Source organism: Oncorhynchus nerka, linkage group LG1 (assembly GCF_034236695.1).
Source record: "Oncorhynchus nerka isolate Pitt River linkage group LG1, Oner_Uvic_2.0, whole genome shotgun sequence".
Lineage (NCBI taxonomy): Eukaryota > Metazoa > Chordata > Actinopteri > Salmoniformes > Salmonidae > Oncorhynchus > Oncorhynchus nerka.
In genome coordinates this window covers 27605205-27632412 of record NC_088396.1, presented here as the reverse complement: position 1 = coordinate 27632412, position 27208 = coordinate 27605205, and the positions used below count along the sequence as shown (strand labels likewise).

General features: G+C 43.2%; 1 protein-coding gene across 2 annotated transcripts in view; it reads left to right on the top strand.

The window, feature by feature from the left end:
- LOC115128525 (radixin-like) overlaps nt 1-26976 on the top strand; it is a 39416-nt gene extending 12440 nt beyond the window's left edge. The window contains exons 1-13 of one of the 2 annotated variants that reach the window (XM_065017713.1): nt 7910-8000; nt 11627-11710; nt 17211-17429; nt 17554-17705; nt 17887-17970; nt 18086-18232; nt 18598-18694; nt 18897-19060; nt 20003-20133; nt 21213-21373; nt 22950-23042; nt 23582-23791; nt 24985-26976. In XM_065017713.1, coding sequence (XP_064873785.1) covers nt 11648-11710; nt 17211-17429; nt 17554-17705; nt 17887-17970; nt 18086-18232; nt 18598-18694; nt 18897-19060; nt 20003-20133; nt 21213-21373; nt 22950-23042; nt 23582-23791; nt 24985-25149 — 1686 coding nt within the window. In that variant the 5' untranslated portion in view covers nt 7910-8000; nt 11627-11647 and the 3' untranslated portion in view covers nt 25150-26976. Of the gene's footprint in view, nt 1-7909; nt 8001-11626; nt 11711-17210; nt 17430-17553; nt 17706-17886; nt 17971-18085; nt 18233-18597; nt 18695-18896; nt 19061-20002; nt 20134-21212; nt 21374-22949; nt 23043-23581; nt 23792-24984 lie in introns of those variants that run through there. The other variant, XM_029658430.2, reaches the window with a different exon arrangement.
- Nucleotides 26977-27208: the final 232 nt, after the last annotated feature.

The following is a 27208-nucleotide window of genomic DNA, read 5'->3' as shown; positions in this document are numbered from 1 at the left end:
CCGCGGGAGCGGACAGTACACAGCATACCATAATGTTCTGAATAATGGCCAAGTCTACCTCGCTCCTTATTCTACTGAACCGCTTAGGCGTAACAAACACAAGTCCAACATTTATCGGAAACTGTTAAACTACCTGTTCATTACCCTCCTGCTCTCCGGGGATGTACAACTCAATCCTGGGCCCAATATCACCGAGCCAGTGATACGCACCGGAGTGGAGAGCGGTGGATGGCCTCGTCCACTGGTCGTCGCCGCTGTGGAGGTGGGTGAGTGCTATGGTCCTATGGTTTCTCTCGACTCACCCGGCTCCAGGATAGATTTTGACTCTTCAAACATACCAGAGTCGCTATATGCGATCCCTGACTCTGCTTCTGGTACGCAAGCTATTTTAATTAGTTCCCCGCATCCAGTGCAGGCGGGAGGGATTGTTAATTGCGCTACCGAACTGCCCCTAATCAAAACGAAACAAAACGGCCTAAACCCAGCCGTCAGAAAACATAGAAAATTTAACTTTTTTCAATGTGTCAATCACTCTCGAGTCATCTGGGACCCACGAGCTAAGCCCAAGGGACTACTAGGGGGCACTTGAACATTCGTAGTGTCATTCCAAAAAGTGATCAAATTCAACATCTACTCACAGACTCCAACCTTGACTTTCTCTGCCTCTCAGAGACATGGCTCCATAAACACTCTCCATGTGCTGCTTTGATTGTGCCTGGCTACAATGTTTTCAGGAGAGACAGGATTGAGGGAAGAGGAGGGGGTGTGATGATTTACATTAAAGAACATATCCAATGTAAACATTGAGTGGTCATGTGATAATGAACTAGAATGTATCGGCCTGAACGTTACACTGTCTCCGCAAATGTCTTTTACCCTCATTGGAATGTATAGGCCACCTTCCACCAAAAGTGTGTTTTTTGATCAGTTTAATACCATGCTTAGGGAATGTGATTTTGGGAAAGAGGTCATCTTAATGGGAGATTTTAACATTAATTATGAAGACAAGTGTTGTAGGAAAACCCTCAAACGGATCACTAATACCTTTGACCTTACACAGCTAGTTAAAGGGCCAACCAGGGTGACTTGTTGCTCTAAAACACAGATTGATTTGGTGTTCAGTAATAAACCAGAGAGAGTGACTAAATCATTCAATATGGTTACTGGGCTGTCTGATCATAATCTGACACTTATAGCCAGAAAGCTGTCTAAGAGCAGGTTTAACCTCTCTACTGTTAGAAAGCCGGATCAACTCAGAATACCTAGGAGTGAATTAAACTATTTTGAAAAAGCAATTAAGGGAATAAACTGGAATGATCTCTTGTCCTATACAGACGTGGAAGCTGATAGTCAGGTTTTTCTATCCACAATCCAGACTACAATAAATGGCTTCCTAAAGAAAATCAAATCCAAACCTGGCCAAAAGAGCACTCTTCCTTGGTTAAATGGAGAAATCTGGAAATTGATGAAAGAACGAGATTATGCTCTAAAAATAGCCCTAAAATCTAAATTAGAGCATGACAGACGTAGGTTTACCATGTTGAGAAATAAGGTGATGAAAGAAATCAGACAGGCCAAGGCAAACTTTTTTATTAACATAATTGGTGAAGCAAAGGGAAATTCTAAATTGATATGGGAGAATCTAAAAAAGTTAACAGGGAAAGAACATAGTAACACTGCAAAAAGACTAGAAATCATGGTGAATAACAATCTAACACAGGATGCAGTCGAAATAGCAATAGCCTTCAATTCCTACTTTATTGACTCTGTCAGGGTACTGACACAGAACCCCTCCACTGGTTTCTCGGGCTCAGTGCTAGTGAATGACACTCAACCTGTCTTCATCATAAGGGAGGTTTCTGAGTCAAAGGTGAACAAGGTGATTAGCTCACTAAAGAACTCTAAAGCCAAAGATGTGTTTGGGATGGACTCTACCTTTCTTAAAAAATACAAAGAGTCACTCATTGGCCCCATTACTAAGGTCACCAACACATCTATTGGTCTCGGTGTGTTTCCAAGGGTATGGAAGTCGGCCATAATAACGGCCATCTTTAAATCAGGCGACCCTGCTGATGTGAGTAACTACAGGCCCATTAGTATACTACCTGTGGTGTCAAGGAATACCTAGGATAGGATAAAGTAATCCCCCCCCCCCCTTAAAAGATTTAGATGCACTACTGTTCCACTGGATGTCATAAGGTGAATGCACCAATTTGTAAGTCGCTCTGGATAAGAGCGTCTGCTAAATGACTTAAATGTAAATGTATGTAAATGTCAAAGGTTGTTGAAAAGTGTGTAGCAGAACAACTGATTGCCCACCTCAACAACAGCCCCTTCACATTACACTCCATGCAGTTTGGCTTCAGAGCGAAACACTCCACAGAAACGGCCAACTGCTTTCTTCTGGAAAATGTGAAGTCCAAGATGGACAAAGGGGGTGCTGTTGGGGCTGTGTTTCTGGACCTAAGGAAGGCTTTTGATACTGTTAACCATGAGATTCTCATCACAAAATTGTCCAAGTTCAACTTTTCCCCTGATGCCTTGAGATGGATGAAATCATACCTTGAAGGCAGAACTCAGTGTGTCAGAGTGAGCAATGAGCTGTCGCCCACTCGTAGCTATGATGTGGGCGTGCCCCAAGGGTCAATACTGGGGCCCCTCCTGTTCAGCCTGTACATTAATGATCTGCCTTCTGTCTGTACTGGGTCTGAAGTTCAAATGTATGCAGATGATACAGTGATATATGTGCATGCAAAGAGCAAACAACAAGCTGCACAAGAACTCACTACTGTAATGGTCCAGGTTACAAAGTGGCTCAGTGACTCGTGTTTGTATCTCAATGTGAAAAAAACTGTTTGCATGTTCTTCACAAAGAGGGCAACAGATGCTACTGAGCCAGATGTCTATGTGTCAGGGGAGAATCTCCAGGTGGTATCCGATTTGAAGTACCTTGGCATCATACTTGATTCCAACCTCTCTTTTAAAAAGCATGTGAAAAAGGTCATTCAAATAACCAAATTCAACCTAGCTAATTTCCGATTTATACGAAATTGTTTGACTACAGAGGTAGCAAAACTGTACTTCGAAACTATGATACTCCCCCACTTAACATACTGCTTGACTAGTTGGGCCCAAGCTTGCTGTACAACATTAAAACCTATTCAGTCTGTCTACAAACAGGCTCTCAAAGTGCTTGATAGGAAGCCCAATAGCCATCATCATTGTCACATCCTTAGAAAGCATGAGCTCTTGAGTTGGGAAAATCTTGTGCAATACACCGACGCATGTCTTGTATTCAAGATCCTTAATGGCCTGGCTCCCCCTCCACTCAATATTTTTGTTAAACAGAAAACCCAGACATATGGCAGCAGATCCACAAGGTCTGCCATGAGAGGTGACTGTATAGTTCCCCTAAGGAAAAGCACCTTTAGTAAATCTGCATTCTCTGTGAGAGCTTCCCATGTCTGGAATACACTGCCATCAGACACACATAACTGCACCACATATCACACTTTCACAAAATGATTGAAGACATGGCTAAAGGTCAATCAGATTTGTGAACATGGTCCCTAGCTGTGTGTTGCCGCTTTCCATGTTGTCTGTTGTCTGTAGCTTGTGAGGTGTGGAAACACTTTGTTGCTTTTATTAATTTTGTATTGCTGCTTTTTGTTCGGTCTGTATGCTACGTCTTGCTTGTCCTATGTTGCTCTGTCTGTATGCTATGTCTCGCTTGTCCTATGTTGCTATGTCTCGCTTGTTCTATGTTGCTATTGTCTATATTGTAATTGTTTTTAATAACCTGCCCAGGGACTGCGGTTGAAAATTAGCCGGCTGGCTAAAACCGGCACTTTTACTGAAACGTTGATTAATGTGCACTGTCCCTGTAAAAATAAACTTCAACTCAACTCAACTCAAAAACCGCCATTTAAAAAGCCAGACTACGGTTTGCAACTGCACATGGGGACAAATATCGTACTTTTTGATCGTCCTCTGGTCTGATGAAACAAAAATGGAACTCTTTGGCCATAATGACCATTGTTATGTTTGGTGGCATAAGGGGGAGGCTTGCAAGCTGAAGAACACCATCCCAACTGTGAAGCACAGGGGTGGCAGCATCATGTTGTGGGGGTGCTTTGCTGCAGGAGGGACTGGTGCACTTCACAAAATAGATGGCATCATGAGAGAGGAAAATTACATGGACAAATTGAAGCAACATCTCAAGACATCAGTCAGGACGTTAAAGCTTGGTTGCAAATGGGTCTTCCAAATGAACAATGACCCCAAGCATACTTCCAAAGTTGTGGCAAAATGACTTAAGGACAACAAAGTCAAGGTATTGGAGTGGCCATCACAAAGCCCTGACCTCAATTTCCATAGAACATTTGTGGGCAGAACTGAAAAAGCGTGTGAAATCAAGGAGGCCTACAACCTGACTCCGTTACACCAGCTCTGTCAGGAGGAATGGGCCAAAATTCACCCAAATTATTGTGGGAAGCTTGTGGAAGGATACCCAAAACGTTTGACCAAAGTTAAGCAATGCTACCAAATACTGTGTTTGTAAAGTGTTTGTAAACTTCTGACCCACTGGGAATGTGATGAAAGAAATTAAAGCTGAAATTAATCATTCTCTCTACTATTATTCTGACATTTCACATTTTTAAAATAAAGTGGTGATCCTCACTTATCTAAGACAGGGTATTTTTTACTAGGATTAAATATCAGGAATTGTGAAAAACTGAGTTTAAATGTATTTGGCTAAGGTGTATGTAAACTTCTGACTTGAAGTGTACATATCTACCTCAATTACCTCGTACTCCTGCAAATCTATCCTGTTGCCCATCCACTTTATCACTAACTACATGTACATAATTACCTCAATTACTTTACTCTCTGCTCCACACCAGCACGCCTGTGCCCACCGGCCACGCCACACACAGTCAGGCTTTAAATATTTCATAACCCAGTTTTCATTAATATAATCACACACAGTCAGGCTTTAAATATTTCATAACCCCGTTTTCATTAATATAATGGGAATTATCCAAGTCACTAAATCTAATTATCAGGTATGAAGTTCACTCACCCATCCCCTCCCTCCACCTCTCCTTAGCCCACACACATAGTAAAATGTAAGATCTACATAATCCTCCACTCCCCACTTCTACCTTCGCTCTCCCGAGCTCCTTATTTTCTCTACCTTTTGATGTGCTTATAGTCCTCCCCTCTATTGTCTTCCTCTCCTAGTCTCTCTGGCCAGCTCTCTCTCCTTACTTTCACTCTCTCTCTCTCTCTCTCTCTCTCTGTCCTCCACCTTTCAGTTAGGAGGATGTGTCTTTGGCCCCAGGCTGTGGGGATTAGCTCTGTTGGACCTGGAGATAATGGGACTGCCTCGATGGAGAGGGGAAGGACTGGAGAGGCCTGAGGGTAGATAAGAAGTGGAGATGACAGGGAAGGCAATGAGGAGAAAAGAAAGGACTGGATTGGTGAGCGGAAGGCAGAGAGGAGAAAGGAAGAGGGGACAGGAGTGGTGGGGTGAAGGAGATGATGGGAAGGTGAAGGGTGTAAAGCCCAAGTCTGGTCCTCTGCCTTTAAAGCCCCTGGTGACCGGCTTAGCAACAAACAGCTGTGCATTTAATTAGGCCTGTCTGGTACTGAACGAAAACACACACACAAACTTGCTTGGGTGGGGGATATGTAAAGGACTACCTCTGCCTTGAGGGTTACTGGAGTAATACCTAGAAATAGCCAATCAAGCATAGAGATGGTATCTGTTCTTCTGCCAGATTTTTCTAACCCATTTCCAATTTACTTCCTGAATTGGCAGAACTGAAACGGAATTGACCCCGACCCTAGCTAGCAGACGTGGCTACTGTATGTATAGCAGTCAGAGAATGAGGGTTTCTAGTATTCACTGTGCACTGCTCTGCTCTCCATGTGGTTTGTCAGTTGGGGATTAGCTCCTATCACTTCTGAGACATCTTGCTCCGTCTGCTCTTCTCCTCTGTCAGTCTCTCTCCTCTCCTGCTCAGTTTCTCTCGCTCTCTCTTGGTCTCGAATGCGCACACACGAGAACATATTAAACTATTTCCTCACAGAAATAGCTATGTTTTGCTATAGGATGGGTATCACTGCTACGACACAAAGCAAAGGATATTTACACAGCTCCATACCTCCCTTACCCTCAGTCTGTCTCCCCTGTAGAGCATCAGAATTATCCACGCCACATCATAATTCTATGTATACAATACACACCTTTGGGGCACTGTCGTGTTCAATTGGACCACTGTGCTGAAGGGGAAAAAGTGGTCTACATGCAAGATTTGAGGTCCTGTAGCTCCAATGTCAGAACTCCTCAGTGTCATTGTGGTCCATCGTGTTAATGATGCAGTGTTATTCATCTCCCAGCCTAAGAGGTTAATCCTACATAAATAGTTTTTTTGTGCCCCCGTCAGTGTTTAAATCCCTGTTTAGTGGCGTGGGGCAGGTTTTTAAACATTTACATTAAACCATCCCTCAAGGTGTCTGCCACGTTGTTGCCCACCAGTGAAACACGCACACACTATGCGTACAGTACATCTGAACCCAGTTTTGGTCTCTTCTAGACAGGAGTACATGAACAAGGTTTACCTGTGATTGTGTTGAGGTTTTTCTCTCTGACCAGCCTCACAGTCCAGCTTCAGACCATCAGATGATGGACCCACAGCTAGCACAACACTGACGTGTGTGTGTGTGCGTGTGTGTGTGTCTATCCTAGTGTACTGTTGAAGACAACAGTGGTATGGTCTGAGAAAGAGAGCCAGAGACGTGTGTTTTCTATTTAGTTCTCTGGTGATACGGAGAGCTCCTTCCTTTGTCTGTGACTGCAGGTGTGTGTGTATTACTTGATGTACTGACTGGGCCCCAGGAGCTCTATCTAGCTCTATATACAGTCGTGGTCAAAAGTTTTGAGAATGACACAAATATAAATTTTCACAAAGTCTGCTGCCTCAGTTTGTATGATGGCAGTTTGCATATACTCCAGAATGTTATGAAGAGTGATCAGATGAATTGCAATTAATTGCAAAGTCCCTCTTTGCCATGCAAATGAACTGAACCCCCCCCCCCCCCCCAAAAAAAAAAAAAATTCCGCTGCATTTCAGCCCTGCCACAAAAGGACCAGCTGACATGTCAGTGATTCTCTCGTTGACACAGGTGTGAGTGTTGACGAGGACAAAGCTGGAGATCACTCTGTCATGCTGATTGAGTTCGAATAACAGACTGGAAGCATCTGCACGCACAGTGAGGCGAAGACTTTTGGAGGATGGCCTGGTGTCAAGAAGGGCAGCAAAGAAGCCACTTCTCTCCAGGAAAAACATCAGGGACAGACTGATATTCTGCAAAAGGTACAGGGATTGGACTGCTGAGGACTGGGGTAAAGTCATTTTCTTTGATGAATCCCCTTTCTGATTGTTTGGAGCTTGAATGGAGAAGACAAGGTGAGCGCTACCATCAGTCCTGTGTCACGCAGCGCCTCTTCAACCCCAGGAGGCTGAAGAAATTCGGCCTGTCACCAAAAACACACACAAACTTTTACAGATGCACAATCGAGAGCATCTTGTCGGGCTGTATCACCACCTGGTACGGCAACTGCTCCACCCACAACCGTAAGGCTCTCCAGAGGGTAGTGAGGTCTGCACAACACATCACCAGGGGCAAACTACCTGCCCTCCAGGACACCTTTTTTAAATCTTTTTTTATTTGACCTTTTATTTAACTAGGCAAGTCAGTTAAGAACAAATTCTTATTTTCAATGACTGCCTAGGGGCAGAACGACAGATTTGTACCTTGTCAGCTCGGAGATTTGAACTTGCAACCTTCCGGTTACTAGTCCAACGCTCTAACCACTAGGCTACCCTGCCGCACCTACACCACCCGATGTCACAGGAAGGCCAAAAAGATCATCAAGGACAACAACCACCCGAGCAGCTGCCTGTTCACCCCGCTATCATCCAGAAGGCGAGGTCAGTACAAGTGCATCAAAGCTGGGACCGAGAGACTGAAAAACAGCTTCTATCTCAAGGCCATCAGACTGTTAAACAGCCATCACTAACATTGAGTGGCTGCTGCCAACATACTGACTCATCTCTAGCCACTTTAATAATGAAAAAATTGATGTAATAAATGTATCACTAGCCACTTTAAACAATGCCACTTTATATAATGTTTACATACCCTACATTACTCATCTCAAATGTATATACTGTACTCTATACCATCTACTGCATCTTGCCTATGCCATTCGGCCATCGCTCATTCATATATTTTTATGTACATATTCTTATTCATTCCTTTACACGTGTGTAAGGTAGTTGTTGTGAAATTCTTAGGTTAGATTACTTGTTAGATATTACTGCATGGTTAGAACTAGAAGCACAAGCATTTCGCTACACTCGCATTAACATCTGCTAACCATGTGTATGTGACAAATAAAATTTGATTTGATAGGTCCTCTCTCCTTGTGCACGCTCCTGATAGATCCTCTCTCCTCGTGCACTCAGTGGTGGAAAAAGTACCAAATTGTCGTACTTGAGTAAAAGTAAAGATACCTTAATAGAAAACGGCTCAAGTGAAAGTCACCCAGAAAAAAATCATACTTGAGTAAAAGTCTGAAAGTATTTAGTTTTAAATGTATCAAAAGTGAATGTAATTGCTAAAATATACTTAAATATCAAAAGTAAACGTATAAATCAAATTTGATTTGTCACATGCGCCGAATACAACCGGTGTAGACCTTACCGTGAAAAGCTTACTTACAAGCCCCTTAACCAACAATGTAATTTACCCCCTTTTCCTCCACAATTTCGTTGCGTTCTTGTCTCATCGCTGCAACTCCCCAACGGGCTCGGGAGAGGCGAAGGTCGAGTCACGCGTCCTCTGAAATATGACCCACCAAATCGTGCTTCTTAACACCCGCCCGCTTAACCCGGAAGCCAGCTGCACCAATGTGTTGTAGGTAACATGGTCCAACTGACATCCAAATTCAGCATGCAGGCGCCCAGTCTGCCACAAGGAGTCGCTAGAGTGTGATGAGCCAAACCGTTCCCTACTCCAGACAATGCTGGACTCCCAGTCACGGCCACTCGGGAGGCCACCAACAAAGCAGTTTTGAGAAAATCGAGTTAAAGTATTTGCTAAATAAACTAAAGTAAAAAATGAATAAAAATTAACACAATAAAATAACAATAATGAGGCTATATACAGGGGGTACCGGTAGCAAGTCAATGTGCGGGGGTACAGGTTAGTCGAGATAATTTGTACATGTAGGTAGGAGTAAATTCCTTATATTAAGCAAACCAGACCACACCATTTGCATTTTTTACAGATAGCCAGAGGCACGCTCCAACACTCCGACTTAATTTACATACTAAGCATGTGTTTAGTGACTCCACCAGATCCGATGCAGTAGGGATGACCAGGGATGTTTTCCTGATAAGTGTGTGAAGTAGACACTTTTCCTGTCCTGCTAAGCATTCAAAATGTAACGAGTACTTTTGGGTGTCAGGGAAGATGTATGGAGTAAAATGTACATAATTTTGTTTCAGGATGTAGTGAAGTAAAAGTTGTAAAAAATATAAATAGCAAAGAACCGATACCCCAACAAAAACTACTTATGGAGTATTTTTATTTAAGTACTTTACACCACTGCTTGCATGCTCCTGATAGATCCTCTCCTCGTGCACGCTCCTGATAGATCTTCTCCTCGTGCACGCTCCTGATAGATCCTCTCCTCGTGCACGCTCCTGATAGATCTTCTCCTCGTGCACGCTCCTGATAGATCCTCTCCTCGTGCATGCTCCTGATAGATCCTCTCCTCGTGCACGCTCCTGATAGACTGCTGTGCCACTCGGAAGCCCCAAAAAGATCTAAGGCACTGCATCTCAGTGCTAGAGGCGTCGCTACAGACCCTGGTTCGATTCCTGGCTGTATCACAACTGACCGTGCTTGGGAGTCCCATAGGGCGACGCATAATTGACCCAGCGTTGTCTGGGTTAGGCTGTCATTGTATATAAGAATTTGTTCTTAACTTAAAAATCCTCTCCTCATGCGTGCTCCCAATATAGCCTCTCTCCTTGTGCACACTCCTGATAGATCCTCTCTCCTCGTGCATGCTCCTGATGGAAAGAGGATCTAAGTGCACACTCATGAGGCCCATCCTCTGCTTGTGCACACTGCTCTAAATGTGTGCATGCTCTTCAAGCATCTATTTCAGCGTGTATACTTCTCACTGCTAGTGTATTGTCCCCAGCTTCCTCTCTGTTGGTGCTACTGTACTGTATATCCCCAGGCAAGTGCTGTCAGCTGAGTCAGCTAACTATGTACTGGGATATAGATTCCCTCTGTCACCCTTCTTATTGCTAGAGGCCAGCCTCTCCTCCTCTTCTCTCCATGCCAGCCTCTCCTCCTCATTGGGGTTTTATCAGGACACAGCTTCTTGCCTAGCTGCTCAGTATTTTACTGTTGGCTGGCTGATACTGTACGTCTGGCTGGGCCTGACTTGCTGCAGTCACACACATACTGGAGCAAGGGAAGTTCTTACACACTGACTGGAAGGGAGATAGATGGCCACATATTTGGACTGAAGCTACAAATGACCCATATAGTTTTGATGGGCTAAATGTGTCTTGATGTTTGGGTACGAGACTTGTTGCAGTTGTTCTGAAGCCTCTGTGTTCCATAGGTGGGATTAAGATGGCGTGTGTTTTCATTAATGGGTAAAAGGTTGTATGACTTTTATCTGAGGCGATGACATAACATACTTATGATGTCCTGGATTGCATTGGATTGTTTATTGCCCCTGGTGCAAATCTGTAATACTTAGTTTCTTCCCTTTTCCGTCTCCGTCTTTGGCCCACCTCTCAGCTCCTAGAACAGAACGACACTGCAATATTCACTCCTCCTCAAGTTCTTCAGGCACAGAGGATTTACTTTTTAAAGCAGTGAATAATTCAAACCCATGGAGTTCTGTTTCTGTACAAGTAATGTTTACTCATTCATGCACTAAATGGCACAGACAAATGGCTGCTGCTGCTATTCTGGTGCCAAATCACTGCTATTGTGTGTGTGTGTGTGTGTGTGTGTGTGAGAGAGAGTGTTTTCGTCTTCATGTTTGTGGCACAGCCCTCTTGGCTACATCGTTGCTCAACTTAAAGGGGTAGTTGACCCAAATTAGGAAATGACAATGTGTGTGTGTAGATGTCCTACGAGAGGATAGGGATATTTCTAGAAGAATTCTAAGCAGTGGACCACACACTCTCCCTCACATCTTCAGCAGAAGACTGCACACAGGTGCCCACTCAACACAGTCTGATTAAATCCAACATCCATGTGAACACACATTAGGCTTTAGCTCCTGGCTCCCTCGCTCTAATTCCCATGCAGCAATGTGTCCCATGCAGTGTACTGGGTTCAGTCGTGGCTGCTGTATACAGTAACAATATGTGTTCTCTTCTCTCCAGCTGTGAGATAAAGGGGACGGGGTGCAGCTGAGTAGACTGATAGAGGGGGGAGCAGCCTGCCACGTGGGCTTTGTGACGCATACTTGTATAAACGTATCTTTGGTGAAGTTAACATGTGTGTCTGTGTATAGATCAATGTGCGTGTCACCACCATGGATGCAGAGCTGGAGTTTGCCATCCAGCCCAACACCACCGGCAAACAGCTCTTTGACCAGGTAAGCATGGTTTTAATTCAGCTCTCATGCTCACTCCCTCACATACAGACTAGCTTCATGACCAGGTAAGCATAGGGTTAATTTACTTCTCACTTACGCCACTCACTTACAGACTAGCTTTATGTCCAGGTAAGCATGGGGTTGACGTACAACAAACACACACTGCTGAGTGTCAACAAGGCTGGGAGCTGGACTGGTCTAGCCTGTGTGTGTGAAAAAAAATAAAATAGGGAGCCCATATATAAGGGAGCCCATATATATATATATGCAGGAGTACGAGGTAATTGGGGTAGATATGTACAGTTGAAGTCTGAAGTTTAAATACACCTTAGCCAAATACATTTAAACTCAGTTTTTCACAATTCTTGACATTTAATCCTAGTAAAAATTCCGTCTTAGGTCGGTTAAGATCACCACTTTATTTTGTGAATGTCAGAATAATAGTAGAGAGAGTGATTTATTTCAGCTTTTATTTCTTTCATCACATACACAGTGGGTCAGAAGTTTACATACACTTAATTAGTATTTGGTAGCATTGCCTTTAAATTGTTAAACTTCCACAAGCTTCCCATAATAAATTTTGGCCCATTCCTCCTGACAGAGCTGGTGTAACTGAGTCAGGTTTGTAGGCCTCCTTGCTCACACAAGCTTTTTCAGTTCTGCCCATACATTTTCTATAGGATGGAGGTCAGGGCTTTGTGATGGCCACTCCAATACCTTGATTTTGTTGTCCTTAAGCCATTTTGTCACAACTTTGGAAGTATGCTTGGGGTCATTGTTCATTTGGAAGACCCATTTGCAACCAAGCTTCAACTTCCTGAATGATGTTGCTTCAATATATACACACAATTTTCCTTTCATCATGATGTCATCTATTTTGTGAAGTGCACCAGTCCCTCCTGCAGCAAGCACCCCCACAACATGATGCTGTCATACCTGCTGAGTGCCCTTTCAGGTTATGTCGAAATAGGACTCATTTTACTGTGGATATAGATACTTTTGTACCTGTTTCCTCCAGCATATTCACAAGGTCCTTTGTTCTGGGATTAATTTGCACTTTTCGCACCAAAGTACGTTCCTTCCTAAGCGGTATGACGGCTGCGTGGTCCCATGGTGTTTATACTTGCGTACTATTGTTTGTACTATTGTTGAACGTGGTACCTTCAGACGTTTGGAAATTGCTCCCAAGGATGAACCAGACTTGTGGAGGTCTACAATTTTTTTTTTTTTTTGGTCCTGGCTGATTTCTTTAGATGTTCCCATGATGTCAAGCAGAGAGGCAGTGAGTTTGAAGGTAGGCCATGAAATACATCCACATCTCCAATTGACTCAAATTATGTCAAATTACTCAAATTATGCCTAACAGAAGCTTCTAAAGCCATGACATCATTTTCTGGAATTTTCCAAGCCGTTTAAAGATACAGTCGACTTAGTGTATGTAAACTTCTGACCCACTGGAATTGTGATACAGTGAAATCTGTCTGTAAACAATTGTTGGAAAAATGACTTGTGTCATGCACAAAGTAGATGTCCTAACCGACTTGCCAAACTATACTTTGTTAACAAGAAATTTGTGGAGTGGAGTGGTCATTTGCAGCTTTGTCTGACAATTCTCCCCAATGCAACTAGTTCATTCTGTAGTGTTGGAAGGGAGCCCAGCTCTGACTCAACAGGAATCCTCTTCTGTTGACTGGGCTCTGCTGGTTCCCCTCACAGCTCATCAGAGTGTGTGCGCCACTCAGTCATTGGACTCCATTGACCTTAACTTACTCTCGCATGCACACTCTGTCATGCTCACTACAACACGCCTGCACCTGCACGTGCACGCAGACACACACACACACACACACATGTTTAACAATTTATAACCATTCAAAATCCTTTTTTCCCCAAACCTAATTCTAACATCAATTCTACCTTAACCTAAGCCCCCTAGAAATTGCATTTGACCTAACAAAATGTTACCAGTTGGTCCAATTTTTGTTTGTTTACTATTCTTGTGGGGACTGCTGGTCCCCACAGGTATAGTTAAACACCTCCACCAACTGCTGTTCGCTGCTGATGGAGCACATCGGGCCTGCTTCAGTCAGTTGGACAGCTGGTTTCCATGGTGACTGACAAATACACAGAGAGACAGAGATCCGGTGAGTCAGGCTTTCTGTCTGTCAGAGCCTCAGTGTGTGTTATAAATACAAAGACAGGAGCAGTGTGTGCATGTGTGCTTAGATACGGACGCCACCTGACGTCAGACTAGGATCAACAGTTCGCCCAGTGTAGAGACTCTTTTTGAGAGAGAGTATGTCCACAGAGCTGAGTGCAACGGAGTGTGTGTGTGTGTGTATTTGCATTTCTGAATTATAGTAAGATGAGCACAATAAAGAAGACTCATTTGCTAATTTCATGACGTCAATGATAACATATTTAATTGAATATTACTTTTTTTTTCTCCTATCGCACAAAAATCGGCATCATGGTGATATGCATCAATATTATTATTCACATAGCTACTTCACATACTCATCCACTTCTGCAATTTTGGATCCATTTGTTGAGAGAGTGCTTTCGGAAGGTATTCCGACCCCTTGACATTTTCACATTTTGTTACGTTCCAGTCTTATTCTAAAATGTATTAAATAAAAACAATTCTTCATCAATCTACACACGATACCCCATAATGACAAAGTGAAAACAGGTTTCAGAAATGTTTGCAAATGTATTAAAACTAAACTTTTACAGAAGTATTCAGACCCTTTGCTATGCGACTCGAAATTGAGCTCCTGCATCCTGTTTCCATTGATCATCCTCTAGATGTTTCTACAACTTGATTGGAGTCCACCTGTGGTAAATTAAATTATTTGGACATGATTTGGAAAGGTACACACCTGTCTATATAAGGTCCAATAGCTGACAGTGCATGTCAGAGCAAAAACCAAGCCATGAGGTTGAAGGAATTGTCAGTGTAACTCCGAGACAGGATTGTGTCGAGGCGCAGATCTGGGGAAGAGTACCAAAACATTTCTTCAGCATTAAAGGTCCCCAGGATAACAGTGGTCTCCATCATTCTTAAATTTAAGAAGTGGAACCACCAATACTCTTCCTAGAGCTGGATTACAGGCCAAACTGAGCAATCGGAGGAGAAGGGCCTTGGTCAGGGAGGTGACCAAGAACCTGATGGTCACTCTGACAGAGCTTCAGTGTTCCTCTGTGGAGATGAGAGAACCTTCCAGAAAGACAACCATCTCTGTAGCACTCCACCAATCAGGCCTTTTATGTTAGTGGCCAGATTGAAGCCACTCCTCAGTAAAAAGCACATGACAGCCCGATTGGAGTTTCCCAAAAGGCATCTAAAGGAGACTCAGGCCATGAGAAACCAGATTCTCTGGTCTGATGGAACCAAGATTCAACTCTTTGGCCTGAATGCAAGTGGCACCTGGCACCATCCCTATGGTCAATTATGGTGGTGGCAGCATCATGCTGTGGGGATGTTTTTCAGCGGCAGGGACTGGGAGACTAGTCCGGATCGAGGGAAAGATGAACGGAGCAAAGTACAGAGAGATCCTTGATAAAAACCTGCTCCAGAGCGCTCAGGACCTCAGACTGGGGGCGAAGGTTCACCTTCCAACAGGACTATGACCCTAAGCACACAGCCAAGACAACGCATTGGTGGCTTTGGGACAAGTCTCTGAATGTCCTTTAGTGGCCCAGCCAGAGCCTGGACTTGAATCCGATCTAACATCTTTGGAGAGACCTGAAAATAGCTGTGCAGCGATGCTCCCCATCCAACCATGATAGAGCTGGAGAGGATCTGCAGAGAAGAATGGGAGAAACTCTCAAAATACAGGTGTGCCAAGCTTGTTGTGTCATACCCAAGAAGACTCGAGGCTGTAATCGCTGCCATAGTTTCTTCCGCAAAGTACAGAGTAAAGGGTCTGAAAACTTATGTAAATGTGATATTTCAGTTTTTTTTTTTTTTTAAATTTGCAAACATTTCTAAAAACCTGTTTTTGCCTTGCCGTTATGGGTAGATTTGAGAAAAAATTAACAATTTAATCAATTTTAGAGTAAGGCTGTAACGTAACAAAATGTGGAAAAAGCCAGGTGGTCTGAATACTTTCCGAATACATTGTGTGGGTGGAACGAACTGAAGATGGGACAGACGGGCATTCATGCGGTTGCGTCTGTTTATGCTGTTAAATGGACTCTACAACATTTTCTCAGATTCAGCAGCCCCCAACACCACCATAAAAATACATCAAGTTTGCAGACGACACTACAGTAGTAGGCCTGATTACCAACAATGACGAGACGGCCTACAAGGAGGAGGTGAGAGCCCTGGTGGAGTGGTGCCAGGAAAATAACTTCCCCCTCTTCGTCAACAAAACAAAGGAGATGATCGTGCACTTCAGGAAATAGCAGAGGGAGCACGCCCCATCGACGGAACCGCAGTGGAGTTTCAAGTTCCTCTGCATACACATCACTGACAAACTGAAATGATCCACCCACACAGACAGTGCGGGGAAGAAGGTGCAACAGCGCCTCTTCAACCTCAGGAGGCTGAAGAAATTTGGCTTGGCCCCTAAGTCTCTCAAACCTTTGAAGATGCACAATTGAGAGCATCCTGTTGGGCTGTATCACCGCCTGGTACAGCAACTGCTCCGCCCGCAACCACAGGGCTCTCCAGAGGGTGGTGCGGTCTGCCCAACGCATCACTGGGGGCACACTGCCTGCCCTCCAGGACACCTACACCACCCGATGTCACAGGATGGCCAAAAAGATCATCAAGGATATCAACCACCCGAGCCACGGCCCGTTCACTCCGCTACCATCCAGAAGGCGAGGTCAGTACAGGTGCATCAAAGCTGGGACTGAGAGCTAGAAGCTGTTTTTCAATCTCAAGGCCATCAGACTGTTAAATAGCCATCACTAGCCGCCTACCACCCGTTTACTCAACCCTGCACCTTAGAGGCTGCTGCCCTAAAGACATGGAATCACTGGCCACTTTAATAATGGATCACTAGTCACTTTTTAATAATGTTTTACATGCTGCTTTACTCATCTCATATGTGTATAGACTGTATTCTATTCTACTGTATTTTAGTCAATACCACTCCGACATTGCTCATCCTAATATTTACATATTTCCTAATTCCATTCTTTTACTTTTTAGTTTTGTGTGTTGTGAATTGTTAGATATTACTGCACTGTTGGAGCTAGGAAAACAAGCATCTCGCTACACCCGCAATAACATCTGCTAAATATGTGCATGTGAATAAGATTTGATTTTAATGATAACTCTGGGTTTGTTGCCCCTGGCTCCTTCTTGTTAGCCATGTTGCCAACTTGGCCTGGCCAAACAAAGTTCAACATTGCTTGAATACCTCGGCCCCATCCCAAACATCCCCACAGAGAAGACCAACCTCACACACACAACCCACCCCAATGCACCTATAGATAGCCTGCAAATCATTGATGCATTTTGTGTTGCATTTTGTGTTTTCAGGTGGTGAAGACAGTGGGCCTCCGGGAGGTGTGGTTCTTTGGCCTGCAGTACACAGACAGTAAAGGTTACAGCACGTGGCTCAAACTTAATAAGAAGGTGACGCAGCAGGATGTGAAGAAGGAGAACCCTCTGCAGTTTAAGTTCAGAGCCAAGTTCTTCCCTGAGGATGTGTCTGAGGAACTCATCCAGGAGATCACACAGAGACTCTTCTTCCTGCAGGTAACACACACGCGCGCTCGCACACACACAGTTCTACAGTGTGTCCTTTGTACTCACAATGTACATTGCAGATCCTAACAAAGTATTCAAACAAGCGTGTGTGTGTGTTCCCTGCCCATTCCAGGTGAAGGAGGCCATCCTGAACGATGAGAACTACTGTCCTCCAGAGACAGCCGTGTTGCTGGCCTCCTATTCTGTCCAGGCCAAGTATGCAGACTACAGCAGAGACGTCCACAAGCCTGGTTACCTAACCTCCGACCGCCTGCTGCCACAGAGGTCTGTACCCCATATCCATTCCTCTGTTCCCTCTCTGTCCCCCTCAGAGGGAGTGTGTTCTTTCTTAAATGAGCTGTTCTTTAGTACAGTGGCTCAACTCCCTGACAATAAATCTGTTTGGTCTTTTGATGCCAGGCCTCTACTGTGGCTCTGTTTGTATAACCCTGTGTGTGTTCTGCAGAGTGCTGGAGCAGCACAAGTTGACTAAGGAACAGTGGGAGGACAGAATACAGACCTGGCATGAGGAACACACAGGCATGCTCAGGTAGGTCTGTGTATGAGGGTCTCTGTCTGTGTGTGTGGCTTTGTATGAGGGTGTTTGTATCACACTTTCTCCTGTACACAAGTTATAACTTTCTAATGTGTGTTTGTGTACATAGAGAGGACTCTGTGATGGAGTATCTGAAGATAGCCCAGGACCTGGAAATGTATGGAGTCAACTACTTTGAGATCAAGAACAAGAAGGGAACCGAGTTGTGGCTGGGTGTGGATGCACTGGGACTCAATATCTACGAACATGAGGACAAGTACGCAATACTGACTTATACAATGTGGAATAATTATTTGTCCACTTATCTATTTGATATACTCCATGACACTATCGCCCTCTGCTGACCATGGATGGTACCTCTAGTTTCATTTTGTACTTCTCTGACATCAAATCAAATGTTATTAGTCACATGCACCAAATACAACAGGTGTAGGTAGACCTTACAGTGAAATGCTTACTTGCGAGCCCCTAACCAACAATGCAGTTTAAAGAAATACGGATAAGAATAAGAAATAAAAGTAACAAGTAATGTACTGTAGATGGGTAGTTATCTTCCTATTGCATATTACTGTACTAGCATAGTGTTGAGACGGTCTGTGTTTTCCCTTCCCTCCACCCCAGGTTGACACCAAAGATTGGCTTCCCCTGGAGTGAGATCAGAAACATCTCCTTCAACGACAAGAAGTTTGTCATCAAACCCATCGACAAGAAAGCACCAGTAAGTCCGTCTACCGGGAAGGCAGGGGACGGTGGGAGGAAATAATACAACACAATGTACAAAAAACAATGAGAATATAAGAATAATAATATTGGAGTAGAGTTGTCCACCCCTGTGCTCCACCTTGCACTGTCTGTAAATGACCTGTAAATTGAATTAACCCCTTCCTCTTCCATTTTCTCCCCTCCTCCTCTCACTGCAGGACTTTGTATTCTACGCACCACGGTTGCGGATTAACAAGCGTATCCTGGCGCTGTGCATGGGGAACCACGAGCTGTACATGAGGAGGAGGAAGCCTGATACCATCGAGGTGCAGCAGATGAAGGCCCAGGCCCGGGAGGAGAAACACCACAAACAGATGGAGAGGTACAGTACTGGGCGAACACATGCAGACATGTGGTTGTGATTCTGACCAGAAGGGGGCAGCATTGTATGAAAATATGTCTGGTCTGCAATAGAACCACATAAAAGGCAAATCTCTGTATTTCCTTGATTCCCAAAAGGAGGGGAGAAGAGAGGATACAGGGAATTACAGAAATGAAAATGAGATACAAGTCTGATCTACCATCCTGACAGCTGCTCTCTGAAGATCAGGATGGTCCAAAGAGGCTATTGAGAAACAGCCTTGGACTGCATATCTCTGTATGCAGTGGTGTAAAACTATTTTAAAGGACTATTTACATAGTTTTGGGGTGTATCTATACTTTGCTATTTATATTTTTCACAACTTTTTACTTTTACTTTACTACATTCCTAAAGAAAATATGTACTTTTTACTCCACTACAGTTTCCCTGAAACCAAAAGGTACTTAAATTAAATTACATTTCGAATGCTCAGACAGAACAGAATTATGGTCCAATTCACACACCTACCAATATAACGCGTTGTCATCCCTACTGCCTCTGATCTGGCAGACTCACTAAACACAAATGTATATACTGTGTTTGTAATTCATGTATGAGTGTTGGAGTGTGCCCTTGACTGTCCATAAAAACATATATTTTTTAATTGTGCCGTCTGGTTTGCTTAATATAAGGAATTTTATGTATAGCTTTTACTTTTTCACTTTTACTCAAGTATGACTATTGAGTAGTTTTTCCAATACTGTTATGTGCATTTTTGTGTGTCTTTTTGTAAAGCATCTTAGAATGTTGTACCTATTTTGGGATGATAATATTTTATACATAGATATATAGTTTGATATTGAATATTATTTATATATATCCGTCAACCGGGATATATATTCTACAATTCTTAATTTGAATATATTATTAGCCCAGGCATGTTCATCGTCTTTTGTTTTACAGAGCCCAGCTAGAAAACGAGAAGAAAAAACGAGCGCACGCAGAGAAAGAGAGGGAGAAGATGGAGAAAGAGAAGGATGAGCTGATCGAGAGACTCAGACAGATTGAGGAACAGACGCTAAAGGCCCAGAAAGGTATACACACACACACACACACACACACACACACGCTAAGGATACATCAGAGGAAAAATGACTGATTTGCATTTTCTCACTTATTTTTTAAATGTCATAGGTTAACCTTGCAAGCAACACCTTGGTGTTACACTAAAGGAATCCGTGTGCTTCCAAGCCGAAACAATTCTCAAGACTTTGTGTATATATTATGACGACATTTTGTGACATATTTGTTCGTTCTAGACCTTTTTTCCGGCTGTTCTGCCACACTGAAAAATAAAGAAATACTGCACCAAACAACTTAGTTAGATGTAAAATTGCACTACTAAGATCTCCTTGTCAAAAATGTCAAAATTAATGACAGATTTATTGAATTATTTTCGATTTATTCTGACTATTTTTAGAAGTGTATACTGGCTACGTCATCTCAAAATGGACGCCTTTTTATAGTTTTTCAAGGGAAGGTCTTTTAAGTGAGTATGCGAGCACACTCATTCGGTTCAGCTAGCTGAGGCACCAGCCGAACTGAAGCATGCTGACGCCTTAACACCCACTATAGTACACAACTGGTGTTCAGACACTCAATTACCACAGAACAAGTTCACAGCTACAACATTTGCATTCAAGCCTCTTATCAGGAGGAGTGAGGAATGGAATATCAGTTAGAGATGGGCATAGGATGACACTGCCAGCTGTTATATCATGTTACGGGAACATTCTCTCTATTGTTGGCCCTTGACTTGTTGCACCACAGCTTTTCGGTTAGGACAGGACATAGCATGCCTGGGGTGTATTTGCATAGAGTGAAGTCATGGACAAGTATTAGCCATTGAGGCTGTAGTGCTGACATTATGGTGCCTCTAGAAATCTGATTTTATAATATAGATGAGGCCTTTAATTAAACACTGTCATTCCATTGGAGATTATTTGAGTACTCCTCTTGTTTCATAAAATATATAGATTAATGTGTGAATGTATATCAGGAAAGATGGGTGTGATTCTTGCTCGGATCGGAGTATATTTGCCATAAATTGTTGTCAATTGTGTGTGTATCTTTGTCTGTCTCTGTCTGTGTCATTCTGTGTACGCTCATACAGAGCTGGAGGATCAGACACGCAGGGCCCTGGAGTTGGACCAGGAGAGGAAGAGAGCGAAGGAAGAGGCAGAGAGGTTGGAGAAAGAGAAACAGGCAGCAGAGGAGGCCAAAGCAGCGCTGGTTAAACAGGCTGCTGACCAGATGAAGAACCAGGAACAACTGGTAACACATCACATCACCAGTCTGGGCCACGCTTTGGATCAGGGCCCCGTTTACTCAACATACTTTCAGTGCATACTTCTTTCCTTCCTTCCTTGAAAAAAATCACTGATTAGTGAATGAAATATGATAAGACACCTTACTCTGCTTTCTATTGATTGATTACGTCAAGGAAGGATGGGTCTTAGTGTAGTTAACCATGTAAATATACCTACTGTCGGCAGGTATACAGTAATTCTCTAAATCAACAATCTCCTCTGGATTGTGCAATTATCACACTAAAACGGTTGTAAATTCTCTATTCTACATTATAAACTGGGTGGTTCGAGCCCTGAATGCTGATTGGTTGACAGCCGTTTTATTTCAGATGGAATAACACAGGTATTTTTATTTATTTAACCTTCATTTAACTAGGCAAGTATGACCGCATTTATTTTTACTGCCGTAATTACATTGGTAACCAATTTAGAATAGCAATAAGGCACCTCGAGTTTGTGCTATATGGCCAATATACCACTGCTAAGGGCTGTATGCAGGCACTCTGCGTTGCGTCGTGCATAAGAACAGCCATTAACTGTAGTATATTGGCCATATACCACAAACCCCTGAGGTGCATTATTGCTTAGACATATCATCACTGTAATAACCCTGTCCCTGCTCTATTATCACCATGTCAATACATACAGTTGTATGTAAATAAGTGAGACTGACATTTGTAAACACCTCCTCTGGTCACACTAGATTTTATGGATGGTTTTACTAGCATTCCACAGGTGATTTGGTTATTCCTCGTGGTATTGGTTTTTTCTTGGTCTTTCACTTGACATGCCTAAGCGCAACGCAAATGACTGATTATGGTCTTATTTATAGTCATTGTTTTAAAGGGATAGTTCACCCAAATTACAAAATAACATATTGCTTTCCTTACCCTGTGAGCAGTTTATGGCAAAGGTATGACAGCAATCCATGCTTTGGTTTTGTTTACCTGGCCACTGTTTCTGGCCATTGTGGCACAACTCCAATGCAAGTCATGCACTTCATGTCCAAATCATCCTAAAATTTAAAAAAATGTATTGTATAACTCAATGAAGTTGCAAATGGATGATTTGGACATGCATTTGATTTGTGGCCAGGTAAACAATAGTGAAGCATGAATTGCTGGCACACCTTGTCCATAGACTGCTTACAGGGTAAGGAAACCTAAATGCAATTTGGGTGAACTTTCTCTTTATGCGTAGGGAAATAACATTGATGTATTTGGTTTGATGCTGTGTTGGAAGGCCCTGAGGCAGTAACCTTTTTAGAGTGCTGACAGATATGTGCGATTGAGGTGTTAATGGGGGGAATTCTATCCTCTTACCAGCCTCTCTCCCTCTGGTATTCCAGGTAATATTTCATAGGTGGTATAACATGTTAACAGTACTCACCACAGAACCACGTGTCAATTTATATTGATATTGGTTGGTCATTAAGTTTAATGTGGAGGAGAATGGGCCATGGCCAACTCTTGCAGTCTGGTGGCCAGTGTGTTGGGGTGTGTGTGTGTGACAGAAGTGTGCCTTGTGCTTGTCGCTCGCAGGCCGCTGAGCTAGGAGAATTCACCGCCAAAATCGCTCTGCTTGAAGAGGCCAAAAGGAAAAAGGAAGAGGAAGCGACAGAATGGCAACACAAAGTAACAGTTACCTCCTACCTCTCTCTGACCCCCACATGCCCCCTGCGCTTACTGAACTAATGCATTATTATAATGGTGTCTGTGTCTAAATGTGTGAGGGTGTGTGACCTCAAACCAAATCGTATAACAGCTTTCCTAAAATAACTTTAAAATGTTTTGTGTATGTGTGGGAGCTGAGGTTGAAATTGTGAGCGAGGATTTGTTTTCATTGTGTGTCTGTCCTTTTTATTTGCATGTTAACCCGTTACTGTGTGCATGAATGTTTTACTGCTTTTTACAAGTCTCTGGCCTGCTCAGGCCCTACACGTGGATTACCTTTAAATACAGATGTCCCTGTGTTTTGGCAAATGTATCTTAAAATGTGTTGGTGTGTGAGTTTGTGTGTGAAAGCAAGAATGTTTGTTCTACCTGTTGTGGATCCAAATAGAATATTGAAATGTGTCAATACTGTGTGATAGTTATGTACGATACAATAGATAAGCACTTTATTGAACGCCAAGTGACAGTATTTCGCACATTAACCTCCCCCTCCCCACTAGGCCATCTCAGCCCAGGAGGACCTGGAGAAGACTAAAGAGGAGCTGAAGTCTGTGATGTCATCACCCCCGGCGCCAGAGCACGATGAGCAGGATGAGACGAATGCTGAGGGTAGCACCGAGCTGCACAGTGATGGGGTCACCAGCCACCACAGCGAGGAGGAACGTGTCACAGAGGCCCAGAAGAACGAACGCGTCAAGGAACAGCTGCAGGTAGGCTAATGAAGACATGGCCTCACTTACATTTAACATTTTAGTCATTTAGCAGACGCTCTTTCCAGAGCGACTTACTGTACAATTAGTGCATTCCTCTTAAGATAGCTAGGTGAAGCAACAATACATCACAATGGTCCTCTGTAGCTCAGTGGGTAGAGCATGGCTCTTGCAATGCCAAGATAGTGGGTTCAATTCCTGGAATTACCCCTATGCGAGAAAAGGTTGTACTCTATGGATGTTGAAGAGCATTAACCTGCAGGAGTGTGTCACCGCTTTGATGTTTGCAGAGAACGACAGGCTGTTGTCCAGGGTCACGCCAAGATTCTTTGCACTCTGGGAAGGGGACACTGTGGAATTGTCAACCGTGATGGAGAGGTCATGGAGTGGGCAGGCCTTTCCCAGGAGATAGAGCAGCTCTGTTTTGTTGAGCTTGAGGTGGTGGTCAGACATCCAAGCTGAGATGTCTGCCAGGCAGGCAGAGATGCGTGTTGCCACCTGGGTGTCAGAAGGGAGGGAAGCAGAAGAGTAGTTGAGTGTCATCTGCATAGCAATGATCAGAGAGACCATGTGAGGATATGACTTTTGAGAGACCTGGTGAAAAGAGAACGGTGATGATGTAAAGAGACTTGGTGCGGCAGGGTAGCCTAGTGGTTAGAGCATTGGACTAGTAACCGAAAGGTTGCAAGTTCAAATCCCCGAGCTGACAAGGTACAAAATCTGTCGTTCTGCCCCTGAACAGGCAGTTAACCCACTGTTCCTAGGCCGTCATTGAAAATAAGAATTTGTTCTTAACTGACTTGCCTAGTAAAATAAAGGTAAAATAAATAAATTTAAAAAAGAGACTTGGTCTAAAGAAAAAAAAAACTTGGTGAAAAGAGGATGAGCACCTAGAACCGAGCCCACGGGGACACCAGTAGTGAGAGCACGTGATGCAGACACAGGTCCTCTCAACGCCACCTGGTAGTAGTGACCTGCCAGGTAGGATGCAATCCAGGAGTGTGCAGATGCCATTAGGATGGATAGACCCCTAGAAGCTCAAACTAACAACTGCAAAAACATGTAGGGTTATGGTTAGGCCTAGTGTTTGGGTTAATGGATCAACAGTTTGCAGATTAGTTCAAAACATTTAGACCCTGTCTGCAACTATCAAAATGAAGTGTTCTCTCTCTTCCCCTCTCCCTCTCTGTCAGGCTCTGAGTTCAGAGTTGGCCCAGGCGAGGGACGACACCAAGAAGACCCAGAATGACATGCTACATGCGGAGAACGTGAAGGCTGGGAGGGACAAGTACAAGACCCTGCGTCAGATCCGCCAGGGAAACACCAAGCAGCGCATCGACGAGTTTGAGTCCATGTGAGAGACCTCGCCCTCCCACCCTTGCATTGCCACGACAGCGTCTCGTTTTTGTGTACAGCAAAACCTGCCCGTTCCCGTCCCATTCCCCCAAATCCCTACTTGCAAAAAGGCCAGAGGTGTGTGGATTCAATGTCCCGCCAACTATGCCTTGCCAAAGCTCTGCCCAATAGCGGATGGCCAATCAAACTGCTCCATGCTTAGAGCTCTGCCTAACCACATCTGGACTCGCCTAATCTGGAATGGCAAGCAACATACTGTCGAAGACAACTTCTCCATGAACAAAGGATCATTTAATGCTTGCATGTCTGATGTAAGAATGGATAGAGAAATTGGTTGATATCTTGCTTTCATTGAGAGGGAACAATTGCAGTTTAACTTTTGGATGTCGCTGGCCAGCTTGTATGTAAAGCTTTAAATACCGTACCTTACATTTATTTGTTTGCCATTAGATTAAGAATTTTAATCGTTTTCTTTTTTTAACGAAACAGCCTTATTTGTCTCATTTAATTTCGGCTTCATATTTAACTGTGGTGAGTTAGCTCTAGTCAGTCATGGGTCAGCTGATGTTGAACCAGTAGTTTAATTCCTCCAGAATTTGACAACAGCGTTTATCTGTCCGTTCTGACCTATACCTTTTGTGTCGTTTATCGTCAATTGAAGCATTTACCATTTATTTATTTTCGTTCACAATAAAGATTCCATGTATGTTTCTTATTTCCAGTCAGTCAAAGTGTTCATCCCCAGGTTGAACGAGGTAAAACCAAATTGGAGGGAGGCAGCAGTGCATTATTACAGTGCATTATTACAGTGCATTATTACAGTGCATTATTATATGGATGGAGTGATATGAGGAACTGTTCATTTTGAACATTCCAGATTCATCACCTTCCAGACATGTAAGAATGGGGAAAATAAAAGAACCACAAAACCGCCCTAGCCACGTTGGTTTTCTAAATCAAGATTATGTAAGGAATGATCAGGTCAGCCACCTCCTTGAATTTACAACTGGTGTTGTTTCTGGTGAAAGAAAAAAAACTGTTATTAAATTGTAAATATCAATTGTTTTATCCTTAATGTCAAGCGATGTACAATAATGTACTTTACTAACCTTTATCATCTTCAGTTATAACTTTGAATCCATTAATCATTAGTTAAAAACATTTAAAAAATAAAAATGTAATGTTGTAGTAACCTTTCCAGAGATATTACCTTTCATGTAGTGTTGTAGAAAGACGACGACACATTATAGGCTATTCATTCAACTTTATCACCACAGTAAATGTAGCATCCGTTTGATTTTAAATTTCAGATGTCAGAGTGCCTTCAGGAAAGTATTCAGATCCCTTGACTTGTTTCACATTTTGTTACATTATAGCCTTATTCTAAAATGTATTAAATTGTTTTTTCCCCCTCATCAAACAGTACCCCATAATGACAAAGCAAAAACCGGTTTGCTAATTTATTTTAAAAAACAACTGAAATATACTTTATTGAAGCACCTTTGGCAGCGATTTACAGCATTGAGTCTTCTTGGGTATGACGCTACAAGCTCGGCACACCTGTATTTGGGGAGTTTCTCCCATTCTTCTATGCAGAGACTTTGTGGTTCCAAATTTCTTTAATTTAGGAATGATGGAGGCCGCTGTGTTCTTGGGAATCTTCAATGCTGCAAAAATGTTTGGTACCCTTTCCCAGATCTGTGCCACGACACTATCCTGTCTCTGAGCTCTACGGACAATTCCTTCGGCCTCATGGCTTGGTTTTTGCTCTGACATGCACTGTCTGTCAACTGTGGGCCCTTAAATAAACAAGTGTGTGCCTTTCCAAATCATGTCCATTCAATTGAATTTAGCACAGGTGGACTCCAAGTTGTAGAAAAATCTAAAGGATGATCAATGGCAACAGGATGCACCGGAGCTCAATTTTGAGTCTCATGGCAAAGGGTCTGAATACTTACAGTACCAGTCAAAAGTTTGGACACACCTACTCATTCAAGGATTTTTCATTATTTTTACTATTTTCTACATTGTAGAATAATAGTGAAGACATCAAAACTATGA